The sequence below is a fragment of the Esox lucius genome, chromosome 1, assembly GCF_011004845.1.
Source record: "Esox lucius isolate fEsoLuc1 chromosome 1, fEsoLuc1.pri, whole genome shotgun sequence".
Lineage (NCBI taxonomy): Eukaryota > Metazoa > Chordata > Actinopteri > Esociformes > Esocidae > Esox > Esox lucius.
Window position 1 is genome coordinate 11690957 of NC_047569.1, and position 14531 is coordinate 11705487.

Here is a 14531-nt window from a genome sequence, read left to right on the forward strand (position 1 = left end):
TTACAGCACTTCCCTCTGAATTATGAGTCTGATGTGGTGAAGTGCTGATTTTGGCAGCCAGGTGGACAAAAGCTACTAATATAAGGCTGACATAACTCAATTGAAAATGCAAGTAGATTTTACATTTCCCATTTCTATATGGGAAAAGGGAACTGTAATATTAAGAAGCCATAAGGCACACATGTGTAATTTAGCAGACCAGATTATTTTTTTTATATTTACTATCAGTTAATAATGCACTTAACTTGAATCATGTGAACAAAGTCAATCTGGTGGATTAGGAATGTACAATAGTTTTGTAGGTTAAACTTCTCATTATGTTGTAAGGACTTTGGCAAGCATGGAGCAAAACCTTTTTAGTAAATTAAAAATGCATACTTAGTAAATCTGAATTTACTATTTAGTAAATTGTACACTCCAGACAAATAATTTGGATGTTAAATATCGTACATATAAAAGTCTTTGTTAAAAATTACATAGACCAATTGATTTTCATAAGACGTATTTTCCAACTTCAACCTAACAGACAGAGGCACCGAAAAATGCATTTATTATTCTATTGAACTGTTCCTCTGTGGAGAGATAACTATGGTAAGTTACCAATCAAAATCTGATAACATTGTCCCTTTCCTCTTGTGTGTGCGTGTTTGTCTTTGTAAAACTGTCGCACTTCACCCATCAGTAAGAGGGATGTATTTATTCAACATAAATCAGGATTGGGTGCATTTAGGGAGAGCACCATGATTCAGGTTATATTAGCTAGGAATGGCAGTCATCAAATTTATTTTCATTTTGCTATATAATTTATCAAGCATATTACGCTAATATTCTATCAAGGCAGGACCAAACTCACTACATCTGTAGATATTCAAGTAACTCACCATAGCTCCTTGTACACAAAACATTTTACATAAACATGCATTGAGCCACAAGCTTGCCTCAATGTGCACTGTGCCCAGTATAAATGCCCAGTAGCCTAAACCTTTGTCCAATGGCACATTGAACCATTCCTCAAAATGCTGTGCTCATATAATTCTTATCATAAAACAAACCATATCCATGCACAAATGAAAACCAGACACACGCTTTCAAGTGGAAGTATAAATACATCTTAAGCCATGGCCACTAAGATGCATGTTGGCTGTGTTTTTAGGGAGGCTCACAATGGCAGTGCTTTATTTTGCTATTGCATTTCCTCATTTCAATATTATTTATAATTATATTGATTAGATAACACTGTATCTTATCCTTATTGTGAATATTTTGAATTCTGCAGTGCGAGTAGCCTATTTTCTGTCCGTTCTCCTGTGCTCCCCAAACATGTCCATGGTCTATGGTGCTTTATTTCACTTTGGGAGTGTATGTTTTTCATAATAAGGGATACCTGGGCAAGGGATATAATGGAATGAGCACCTATCTAGGGAAGTAGAGACATGCCTTTGTAAAAGTTTAACCTTTATAAAATTGCATCTTGTTTGATAGCAGATGCACTCATTGTGAAAACCTTGACACTAATGTTAATTATAACGTTAAAACGATCATTGTGAAAACTTTGACACAAATGTTAATTTTAACGTTAATATTAAACTTCTAGAGGTTTTGTAGTTTGTCAGTCCCACTAACCTACTGAGGGCTATATTCTCCCTCGCAGGAGAAACGCATAGCCAAGGCACCGTACATACTGTAGGCTGCAGCTAGATATCTACAGAAGCATACACATCTCTAAATTGTCTGATTTGTCTGTGAATGGATGCTTTCCCTTCAAATGTTGGAGCGTGGATTAAGTTCTGTTGTGAAACCCAAGTTCAGTCATGCAGTAGCAACACTTTTTTTTTTCTCAGACTCAACATTTACCATCCTTTTTTTTTTTTATAGAAGCCTCTGGCCTCAGATCTAAAACATGCAGGGCAGGGGGGCGTCCAGGAGTAGGGTTGAGAAACACTGTGCTAGACAATATAGTAGTGATAAGGCAACACCAGTCGGTACCAGGAATGCAGTGGTAAAAAAGGTGGATTAACTATGAATTTCTCTGGAAAATTTGAATACAACAAATCCATCGTATCAAATAATCAAAAAGGGTATTAAACTTTTTAAACAGTATCAATTAGCCTAATTGCATTTGATGCAAGGCTACTAAAAAAGAAGGCCTAGTATTAATCTAAAATGAATCCCCCAAAAAATCTGGACTGAAAACACATTGCACCAAACATATTAATTTAACCACTTTAATGGATGACATAAAATATTTACGCCTTAATTATCAACAAAACATATTAACTAACACTAGTTAATTTACTAAACTCTCTCCTCTTTCTGCACCACTGTGATCTTTCTCTTACCCGACTGTTTCTTTACTCTCTGTGAAGCGATGTTTTATATTACAATTTATTGGCATGATAATTAAATTTACTGAGTAAACAGACAATGGAGTAAATTAGTATATTAGTTGATATTGGCGATTAACAAAAAACGCTCATTTTCAGTCTACTAGCTGGCTAACTAGCTAGTACAGTAGCTACAGTACAGTACAGAGCTACTGCATTTAGCTAACTACTGTAGGTGACTAGCAAACTTACAGAAATATCAGAAACTACAGTATTTAATTAACCATTTGATACCTTATCTTGGAGCCTGGATTTTTTCGGGGGAGGTGAAGACAAGGAAGTTGCTTGAGTTCATAGACATTTAAAAAAGTGTCTGTTATCTCTTAATGACGCCAATTATTAGCGCCAGTTCAACATCTTCATTGTATAGAGTGCACGCGGATGAGTTTTCTGTTGGTTCACGCTTGCAAGGCAAATCGAGCATGCGCAGGACAACACGAGTATAATTTGCTTGCCTGAGCATGACGGAAACGCTGTAATAAGTAAGAAAATGACAATTAATTAAATGAAAATGTGAGTAAATGTTATTTCACGAATAAAAAGGTGCGTAAACTGCGTTTACCCTCCACTCCAACCCTGGCCGGTACCTACCGGTATCCTCCTCAAAGAGGGAAGATGTACCAGACATTCTTCTTGACTACCTCGTTTTCGTATGGATCCTGCTGCTGCTTGATCATGCAATAAGAATCTAACTTAGTTTTGCCTCAAAGGCTAATTTAAATGGAATGCAATTTTCTATTTCAGGTATTAAATTAGATTGATAAGTGTTACATGCAGCACTAAAATATACCCGTGCTTGCATTTTCATCACAACTACTGTTATGAAAAGATGCGTCAGATTATTGATAGACCCTATTTTTAGCTCAGAAAACTGCTGTCCTTTTGTTCTAATTCATTGTGCAAAAACCCCACCCACAATGTTTGACAAGTCAACCCAGCTCCAAATCAAAAATGCAAACTAGCGATTAACGATTGCTCTGAGCACTGGGGTCAAAACTGGAGGAATGAAGCAATACAACCGCAAAATGAAGTTGGCCTACTGTGGTAGATAGTGCTTGTATTTGACAGTCTTAAACCACATATAGAATAGAAAGCAATGTCATTTGAAATGCAATTTTTGTTTTGACAAGCATTTCTACTACTTTTCAGTGTTGCAGTGTTGTACTGGACAGACCATGAAAATGAAATATTAAACACACTTTGCTATTTCTTTTTGAAATTGGCAGGAATTATGCATCACGAAATACAATATATTACTTTGAATTTAAGTGTGTGTTGTGTCACCAAAAATGCATAGCCATTTGAGAAAAAAGGTATTGCAAAGTCTATTTGCATTTTCAATTGAGATGTATCAGTCAGAGACTTCCATAGCCATCTCCTTAGGCATTGGTATGGCTAATTAATCACACATTTCATGAGCGTGGATGCAAGCACTGACATCGCAGCTGTAGCTAATTTGAACACATTTTGTCAATTTTAAGGACAGACTGTAGTCTCCAGCTTCAAAATTAGACTGACAGTCCTTGCTTCATTTTTCTTGTTCTCTCAAACCACAAGCAGGAGAGAAACAGTTTGTGGATGTGCATAAGAACCCAAAATGTGGTCATGATATCCACTGATGAAGACTAGTCTGTAACACGGTTCTCTGATGTCGGTTTGGTCAACTCTGGTAAATGCTGCACCTATTTGTCTTTCATTGTTGGGGAGAATCTCAATTTAATACTTCTCGTGTACTCTCCCCTCGTCTTCTCAACAGCCATTGGATGAGAAAGCCAGAGGTTCATCTTACATTTTCCTTGAAAAGGTTTTGGAGAAGAAGGTGAGGAGAGGGTATGCGAGGTATGCAACTGAAATTCTCCCCTGGAAACCTTTAAACCTTGCTCTTCGTCCCAGTGTCTTCGTCTGATAGTCTGCCGTTGGCCTTCTCCATAGCATCTTGCTGTTATCCTTTTTTCTTCCACTATGCTTAATTTCTCCTGGGATTCTGTCGTATTCCATCCAGCTGCCAGCAGACACATAGCAGCATTGGTTATGATCAGTCGATGACCGTCTCACTGACTATATTAGCTGTGTGAGTGCGTGTCTGGTGTTCTCACTCCGGCAGCTGTGCATGAGTGTGAGTTCTCGCTCCGTAAGCACATTTTACAGACTCATTATCAATCCCACATTTCTATCACTTTGAATAATTCCATGAATTGAAACATTCAGAGTTGTGTCAAATGCGTGATCTGTTCTAGCTGAAAGGAGTTAACGTGTTTATCTGTCCCTTACTGTCTTTGGTTTCTCTCGCTCTTTCTCTCTTCCTATCTTTCATTATGTCTATTCATATCTCTCTTATCCTGTCTCTCTGTATTTTTCTATCCCTCTCTGTCTCTCTCTTCCTGTCCTTGTCTCTCCCTCTTTTTTTCTATAATCCTTTCTTCAACTCTCTTTCGATTTCTCTCCGATTTCTCATCATTCTCTGGTTCAGTCCTTCTGTTAATTCTTTCATACTGATGTGATTAAAAAGACACACATGGCATTATCCCAGGGCAGCCCAATCCTGTTATTTCTTTCTGCTCATTGGTAACTTGACCAAACTGATCAAAGCAGTGAAAACATCTGATGTGATTGTTTAAAATCCCAATTAGTGGAACAACAATGATGAGAATTCGTCTGAAATCTATGTGTCTGCTTCCAACACGGGAGTGAATAGGTGAATTCATGCTACACTAACTGAAGGATGTTTACTCCATTGTTACAGTGGATTGAAAAAGAGACCTTGGTGGCTGATTTGTATTCTAGTTGCCCGTGCCTTGTCCTGATGAATGATTTCCTGTCTGAATTCTTCTTCTGTCTGTCCTTGCCTCCCTTTTTCTTGCTCCCTCCATCTTTCCTCTCATTTAGAAAGCAGAAATAGCGGTGGCCCCTCTCACCATCACCCTGGTTCGTGAAGAGGTGATAGACTTCTCCAAGCCCTTCATGTCTCTGGGCATCTCCATCATGATCAAGAAGCCCCAGAAGTCCAAACCGGGTGTCTTCTCCTTCCTGGACCCACTGGCCTATGAGATCTGGATGTGCATCGTGTTCGCCTACATAGGAGTCAGTGTGGTGCTGTTTCTGGTGAGCGTGTGTTGTCTGTGCGGATGCCGCGCTGGAACAAACGGCCGCCCGACCCCACCTGGCCAACCTGTGCGCTGGTTCTCTGCTCTGTCCCCCAGGTGAGTCGTTTCAGTCCATACGAGTGGCACGCGGAGGAACCAGAAGAGGGCTCCACCGAGCCTGGGCCCGCCGACCAGCCGCCCAACGAGTTCGGCATCTTCAACTCCCTTTGGTTCTCACTGGGGGCATTCATGCAGCAGGGCTGCGACATCTCGCCACGGTGAGTGCGTGTGCGTGTCTGCTCGACTGTGTGTGTGTCTCCCTTCTTTCTCTCTAACGTCAGAGTGCTTTTCTCTTGGATCAGAAGCGGGCGGTGATACCGTGAGTGTTGTTGTGATTCAGACCAGTTCACTAAGTGACAGAGAGCCTCTGTCTGTTCCAATGCCGTGACACACTCAGATGGCATGTGTGAGACAGGAACTAAAGATGTGTCAAAGGGATACACGCGCACACACTCAGTGCCGTCCTCTGGTCTGCCTGCATATAGCTGTGTCTTGTGTGGGAAACTGGCGGTTTGCCGCAAATTAAACTTTAATAGTGCAACAAGGGAAGAAAGTCTGACTTTTATTTTTAGAATATTTATAGGAATATAGGATTTTTATTATTGATAACCTCAGAATGCTGTTTAGTGAAATATTCATGTCCTCATAGACCTTTAGGGAGCACATCTGATAAAAGAGTGACAGTTTTACACAAAACAAAGAGTTAGAGAGACAGAGAGACAGAGACAGAAAGACACAGAGACACAGACAGAGAGAAAGACAGAGACAAAAAGGCACAGACAGACAGTTTTTTAATTTTGAAACATGTATTAGGTTTAGGAGCCCACACCAAATATCCAAACAAACCAAAACATATTTAAACATAATTTACTGTACAAGCTCAACCCCAAATCATCCTACTCAGAAAACGAGCACAACAACTACTGAATGCCCCATATGCACATGGACAGCAAGGATTCTTAACCAGTTTGTAATATACATACTCAACCCAAAGTCTAGCTGCCAGTATCCCCTCAAACATGCCCACCACATCCATAGACCCCTGTCCCTAAATTAAAAAATGTATTGTCCTCCAAATTGGTAATTTAGCTGCCACTGACACAACATTAAGATGACCTCGTCGACCAACATTTTACTTTGGTCCAAATATAAATATTTGGGAAGAAGAAATTCCCCCAAAGTGGAGAACCAGTGATCAACTCAAACAGCCCTACCAAACTGGGACACTATGAAAACAGATGTGAAGTTCTCAGACTCAGCAGAAAATGGACTCCCATTACTAGCACTAGGATTCAGGTGTACTAGATGCCTATTAATTACTATAGTTTCTTCTGTAATCCAGTTTAAATAAAGACCAGCAACAACCAATAGATGAGATACCGACAAAGACTCACGGACCTAAAGCATGACCTTCCTTAGCAGACAAGATGATTGTATCTCTGCTCTTTTTCCCAGCTGCTCCAACAACCTGCTGTTACTCCGCATCGCATGACCCAGCTTCACTCACCTCACACTTAACAGTTGTGAGTGTAGGCTGGATGAACCTAAACTATGTGACCAGAAGACAGTGTTATGAAACAGTGGATCTTCAAACAGCCACATTTCAGGTGGCGTGCCATCCTTCTGGGACATATCCAACAACTACCAAGTCTGAAAGACACTCATAGAAAGGAGTGAGGCAGGACAAACCACCTCTACCACTTCAAGAGCAAAGAGCTTGGAGCATACATGTCCTTGAGGGTAGCAAAGCCAGACCCTAATCAAGGCACCATTTCATGCAAAAAGACCTCAGCTCATGAGTCTTAACCTGTAACTGGCCCAGGTTCATTCTGAGTGAGCAATTTCAACATAACAAAAATAATTAATTTTATGTCTTGTTCAAGGACTCAGCCTCATTATTATTATATTACGTTAGTCCCAGGTGTATATTGTTGACAAAAAACCAATACTTGGGACTTCCCAGCCTTCCACCATTTTCTCAAAGGTTCCCTTTTGTAGCCATTGCTTCTAAAACAGCAAAACATTTTTGGAAACTTTGTGTCAAACAACTTGACATTAGAACACCAATAAGAGGTTGACCTTCGTGGACAGGACTTGAATATCAACTGTAAAAATATGGTGATCTGAAAAACCCACAGGGGTAATATCACACCTCAGAATCCTACCAGAATAGAGCTCAGAAACATAACCTTGCTGCATTTAGCTGCTCACTTTAACTCTCAACCTTGTGTACTAAAATGACAGATGCATTACAAACTCTCCAAACATCAGAAAGCTAAAACTCTGCTAATACACAAGACAGACAAGTAGCTGACTGCAGGTTAGATTCCTGTGTGATCAACAGTAATATCCCCAGTGCAGTTCCTGTCCTTACCTAAAACCAGACACCATTCTTGGTCACATTGTCTCAAGATTTCCTTTATTCTATTTAAAAGCACGCAATTTGCTCTGCACTCTTATTCGGAGCATCAAAAAACCACATTAAGCTTTTTCTGTTTAATTACTTCTAATACCCAAGCCCAATTATTCCTATTCATTCTCCCATCATTATTTAGAGAACCAACCCTAAGCAACTTTTAGAAAAGAGGGGAGACAGAATAGAACACAGAGAAATCAGAAAAAAGAGAAAATTTTCTCTTGACCTCACTGAACTACCATTACCTCCTACAATAGCTCTACACCGGAACAACCAGCAGCCTGCCATCCAGCTTCTCCCTTTGAGGGCAAGCCTGCCACTTACGGCCAACATCCCCACACTCAAAACACTGTTAACAGACTGAACTAGCATAAGCCACAAACGGCCTGTTGTCATATTACTCTAAATGACAACTCCAAAGTCTTCTCAGGTGAGTCTGAAAACAAACATTTGTTGCTGAACTGACATAACCTGTATCAGTTCTGGGTGTTTACAACCCAGTTAGGCAATTCTAATCAAACTCACAAACTTCCAAAAATGCAGCAGCTCTTTCGCAATTTCAAAATCTTAACCCACGTAGACTGAGAAAAAATCGACATGAACAAATATTCCTTTGAGAAGCACGCCATGCTCAACCATCCTACTGACAAAACATAAACGCTGTGTTCATCCACGACCCGTTAAAAACATTTTCACCACCTATCCTTTCTTCTACGGCAACTAGAACCTCGTCCACATTGACTGTAGTTTCAGTAATTCACCTGAAGTCAAAGAGAGAGAGAAAGATAGAGTAGTAAGTAATCGAGGTATACTCTTAGTGGGCACTTCTCAGTGCACTCTGGGAGTTGCGGCGCAATGTGTGTTCAGACTTTCGAGGAATTCAGTAGCTTGTATGTGTGCTTCCTCATGCATGCATCCATATGTGCGAGTGATTTTAACTTCTTGATTGAAATGTTATGTTAGGTAAGCAGCTTTAAAGATTGCATTATTACGGGGCTGTGTGCACACACCTAGAGCAAGTACTGACCACTTAACCAGAGTATTTTAGTGAAGGTACTTTCTGACAGATTAATGGACTTATGCACTCTTTCTCACTCATGTAGCTGGTCAAATCTTTGCTTATTCAGGGGGGAGCTTTTTGACAGGCTAATGGAGATATTAAAGTAGCTATACGTCAGGCTTACATGGTCAGTGGCCCGGGTGTTGTACATTAGCATGCGCATACACCTTGCAGTCCATAAGTACTTGGACAGTGACACAGGTTTTGTAGTTTTGGCTCCGTACTCCAGCACTTTGAAATAATACATTGACGTGTTGGATCAAATATTGAGGGTTTTCGCTGAGTCTGTTCACTGAAAATCAAGTTGTTGATTCACTGCTAGTTTTAAACATAAAAAAACGGGATGACATGCAAAATCCAGGCCTATTGGTTAGTGCTGCTCTAATTATATCTGGAGCTCGAACGCATTAATTTAATCTAACATTAATTTTGGAGGTTATCCCTAAAATCTGGAATCCTGCTCATGTGCTCCCACTGCATAATGATGGGGACAGTAGTATCCTTGATAACTATCCCCTTATCTCTAAATTGTCATCCTTTGATGAAATCCAGAAGACATTGGTAAATAAACAGTTATGTTCCTTTTATCAGATAATTGCATTTTGAACAGATTTCATTCAGGTTTTAGACCTGGGCAAAGTACTACTGTATCATAGCAACTATACTGGTTGTAAATGATGTTGTCAAAGCCTTAGAATTTAAGTTGTGTTGCTCTGTTTGTTGACTTGTCGAAGGCGTTTGATATAATAGATCACTCAATCTCTTGCAGCAGGATAATGACACCAAACATATTCCTAAAGCAACCATGCAATTGTTCATGGTCAAATAGTTATTGACTGGTCAAGTCAATCACCTGACCTAAATCTAAATGAGCATGCTTTTCATTTGCTAAAGACAAAAGAATGAAGGCAAAAATGCCCCGAAACAAATAGGAACAAAAGATGCAGGCTCTGCGTTACACGTCTGGCAGAGCCTCTCCAGGGAAGATACCCAGTGTCTGGTGATGTCTATGGGTTGCAGACTTCAGACATTTAAAGATTGCAAAGGCTTTGCAACCAAGTACTAAACACAACACATTTATTTAAGATCATGTTAATAGGTCCAATTACATTTGGTCGAATAATATCAGGGAACTATGTATAAAAGGGGCTATAATTCCTCCACAGTTCATGGATGTACATACCCTCAAATTAAGCTGACAGCCTGCAGTTTAACCCCTAAGTCATTGTTTCGTTTCAAATGCAATGTACTGGAGTACAGAGCCAGAACAGTAAAGGTTGTGTCACTGTCCAAATAGGTTTGGACCTCATTGTAATTACAGTACATATACAGACACACAAACATAATGTATTACCTGTACAATTGAACCCTCTCTAAATTATTTAGGACTGGATTACATTTTTTGTGAGAAATAAACCTCTGTGCCTACGTGGAGGTGCTTTGGCTGAATCCATCAAGTAAGAGAACAGTGAAGGAAGAATGGTTCATTTGTCTCCTAACTTTCTGCCAGTTCTCTGTTTCTCTCTCTACTCTCTCACTCCATCTGTTCCTCCTCCCTCTCCTTTTCTCTTTCTGTCTGTCTCCATCTCTTTCTCCCTCCATCTGTTTGCCACACTCTTTTTCTCTCATTCTCTCCCCACCCTAAGACACCTGTCGACTCCCACTTCTCTCTCCTTGTGTTTGAGTGACAGTCCAATTCCAGCCTCAGTCCTTGTACTGGAACACACACACACACACACCTGCCAGTGTCAGTCCCTCTGTTTGGGTGAGCATGAGTAATAACCATCATACAGTACTATGCTAATCTCATACTGATTGTATACAGCAACGTTAGCAATTTAAATCACCTCATGTTGTCACTACCAATCCATCAGTTTGTATATGAAGCTCATTCTGTCCTGAATAGTGATAGATGGATGAAGCACATTATTTTAGCTGTTGGTGGTTATATTTCTTAGCTGGAAGTTAAGTCATTTTTTCTCACAATACTCACTTCTTTTATTTCTCTCTGCTTTTTCAATTCCTTATTTACTTTTCCCTCTCTCTTTCCTTCCACCATTCTCTCTGTTTGCCTCTCCTACATGATTTGTATACCCCCTAAACCAAACCTAAACTTTTCATTCTTGTGAATGTCTGCGTGTGTTTGCCTGTCTCTGTCTGTATGTACAGCATCTCACAAAAGTGAGTACACCCCTCACATGTATTTGATTATAAATTGAACACGCCTGCTCCCCATTCACACCTGAGACCTTGTAACACTAACGAGTCACATGACACCGGGGAGGGAAAATGGCTAATTGGGCCCAATTTGGACATTTTCACTTAGGGGTGTACTCACTTTTGTTTCCAGCGGTTTAGACATTAATGGCTGTGTGTTGAGTTGTTTTGAGGGGACAGCAAATTGACACTGTTATACAAGCTGTACACTCACTACTTTACACAGTAGCAAAGCGTAATTTCTTCAGTGTTTTCACATGAAAAGATATAATCAAATATTTACAAAAATGTGAGGGGTGTACTCACTTTTGTGAGATACTTTACGTGGTTGTTTGTACTGCATGTGCAAAGAGTATAGGTTTAGGGTCGGGATAGGTTTAATGAGGTTGAGGTTAGCTCTGAATAAGCTCAGAGGATAGAGAATATGGATTTCTGATTTCTGGTCCCCAAAAGCATAGAAAACAAATGTGTGTGCGCGTGTGTGTGTGTGTGTGTGCATGTGTGCGCGTGTTAGAATGAGAGAGCAGGAGAGGTAGTGTATTGGTATGCTGAGTTGGGAGTGTATTGAATGGCTGTAGACCGGTGCATTTGTATTCAGCGTCAGTCTCAGTTTCCTTGCTGCAGTGATCACTGCAGTCTTAGAAAGAGCATCTCTCTCACTCTCTCACTCACTCTCACACACACACACACACACACAGTCCAATACTTATAAAATATTACACCCTTTCAGCCTCTCTTTTTCTTTCCTTATCTCCCTCTAATTCAAATAAAATAATTAATAACCAGGCCAATGTTGCACTCTCTGTCTCTCTCTGCCATTTCTCTGTCTCTCTTGCAGTTTATTCCTCTCAGGGTTCATTAGTGTTTCCTCCAGCAGACACATTCCACCACCATTACTACCACACTGATTACATGGCTAATACATACCTGAGACATTCTTCCACAGTTGCCATCTTTTCTTTATCTTTATACTACGGTGTGTGTCTGTGTGTGTGTGGGTGGGTGACCTTGAAATTATGTTGCGACACCCTGGCGCGTTTCTGATGGAGGAGAATCAGCAGCTCCGCCCCCCAACGGCCGTTTAAATAATTCCTATTGGTCAGGTCACGCTCAAGTTGCCTGAAAAACATTCATTCTCTTTTTCTCACCCTGTTTCTCATTCTCTCTGTATACCGGTCTCTCATTCTCTGTATACCTGTCTCTTATTCTCTTTACCTGTTTCTCATTCTCTGTATAACTGTCTCTCATTCTGTCTCTAAACCTGTCTCTCATTCTCTGTATAACTGTCTCTCATTCTCTCTCTAAACCTGTCTCTCATTCTCTGTATACCCATCTCTCATTTTCCCTGTCTCAAATTTCTTTCCTTCTTTGTCTTTTTCAATCCCTCCCTCTCCTATATCTTTTAATCAAAATTAAATTCGAGTTGCTATAGTTGTATAGTGAATAGAATAATTACAATAATAGCAATAATAAAAACATATAATAGTAATTTGTCTCTTTCTTTCTCCCTGTATTTGGGAGGAACAGTAGAATTGCATGATGTGAGCTAACATTCCGAAAGAGAAATTGATTGCACATGTGAATAGATTCAGGGATGGAGAGAAGGTGAGAGGAAATGGAACAGACAGTCACAGAAAGCTTGTTGAGGAGAGAATGACAGGGAATGAGAGAGAAACGAAAGAGAAGAAGGGGAAGTGAAGAAGGTGACAGATTGAAAGATTGCGCTTTTAAAGGAATGAAAGAGAAAACGAGTTTTGGGTTATAGGAACATGAACACCATTCCTATTTATTTCTCTGAGGGCTTAAAGCCGGAGAACAGCCAGGGAAAGACTTACCAGTCAATAAACCACTGAAACGACAGCTCTGTGTTTGCATGTATGTGTGTGATCCAGGTACCTGTGGACAGGTGGGGATCAGATGTCCCCTTGAGGATAATAAAACCTGAAATATTAGCAGTGTATTAGAAGTGTTAGAATTGGGGTTGCTTTCATGTTTAGGAATAACTTGTTAGGTTCAGTGATAGGCTTTACGTTAGGTAGGTAAGGTTTAGGCCTAGAAGTTAGATCATTGAGATTAAGGTTAGGTTTAGGACTAGGGAATAGGTGATGTGGGTTTTTGGGTCATGGTTAGGTCTCAGGATCCCACAAGGAGAGAAAGACAATGTGTGCCTATGTGTGTGCGAATGTGACCTCTAGTAGGGCCTCTCAAAGTTGGGTGCATATGAAATAATAATAAATGAGTAATGAAAAGGAAAGACAAACTGTAAATAACTCCCCCCTCTGCCTGCCAACCTTTTTACTTATTCATTAGCTCTCAAGGTCAGGGATCAATACACAGTACATCAGTACAACACCACAGTTCCTTTCTCTCACTCCTATGCTGGAATTTCTTTTATTAGAAAACATGCCTGACAGACCTGGGTTTAGAAGTCTCAATTATTTTCAAATACTTGCAAAGTGAGTATTCAGTACTTGACCATTTTAATTTTTTGGACATTCACTGAAATTCAAACAGGAAACATAGTAGCAAAGCATATTTCTTTTTTTGAGAGATGCCACAGTGTCGTGGTGTTAGGTTCTGTTCCTTACTTGTAACTCACTACCATCACATTATTGTGTATATAACACTGCTAATAACATTCATATTGTAACATTATTAATAACAATAGTTATAGCCAATGAGCAGGGTTCGCAGAAGCATTCCCTCCACATTCTAAGATGACCAGCTAGTGCAGCAGACAGAGTGAGTATCCTGCCTGACTTACATAGACCGTCATATTAGATGAGGACATGTTGAGACTGAGGTAGGGGAGATTCTGATGTCAGCTGATGCATCACTGAGCCAATGCCCACTCAGGTTCATTGGCTGATCTAACTGTGCTTTATTACACTCCCATGCGTTTAACCAAGATAACTTCCATTAAATAAAGTTTGGGGTATTTTAGTACAATTAGTTTTTTATAAGTAACCATTCAAATAGCCTACTCAATAGACTACTGCTTTTTTTATATCCCTGAAAAAAGTTTAATTGCCAGCCAATCAAATACATGCAGTATATTTCAACCCTGGTCTGGTACTAAATCAGAATTAGTTGGCCCTAAACTTAATAGATTCAACATCTGTTTTTTGTTTAAAGGTTGCATTCTTAGTCACTCTTGTCCCATACCCTCTTTGTCTGATGAATGGTTCTTGGTCTTGTAGGATAAATTGATTTATTCACGCACAGCAATCTTATTACCATGCATCTTAACTCTTCCACAGTTATTGGATTGGTTGAACAGTATAGACCCATACAGTTTTTTGTAAGACTGC

General features: G+C 39.9%; 1 protein-coding gene across 6 annotated transcripts in view; it reads left to right on the forward strand.

The window, feature by feature from the left end:
- The window catches only part of gria4a (glutamate receptor, ionotropic, AMPA 4a), a 101201-nt gene that overhangs the window by 64321 nt on the left and 22349 nt on the right, over positions 1 to 14531 (forward strand). For all 6 annotated transcript variants that reach the window (XM_034291929.1, XM_034291930.1, XM_034291928.1 and 3 more), the window contains exons 12-13: positions 5271 to 5486; positions 5585 to 5745. In XM_034291929.1, the coding sequence (XP_034147820.1) occupies positions 5271 to 5486; positions 5585 to 5745 (377 nt within the window). The remainder of the gene's footprint in view (positions 1 to 5270; positions 5487 to 5584; positions 5746 to 14531) is intronic.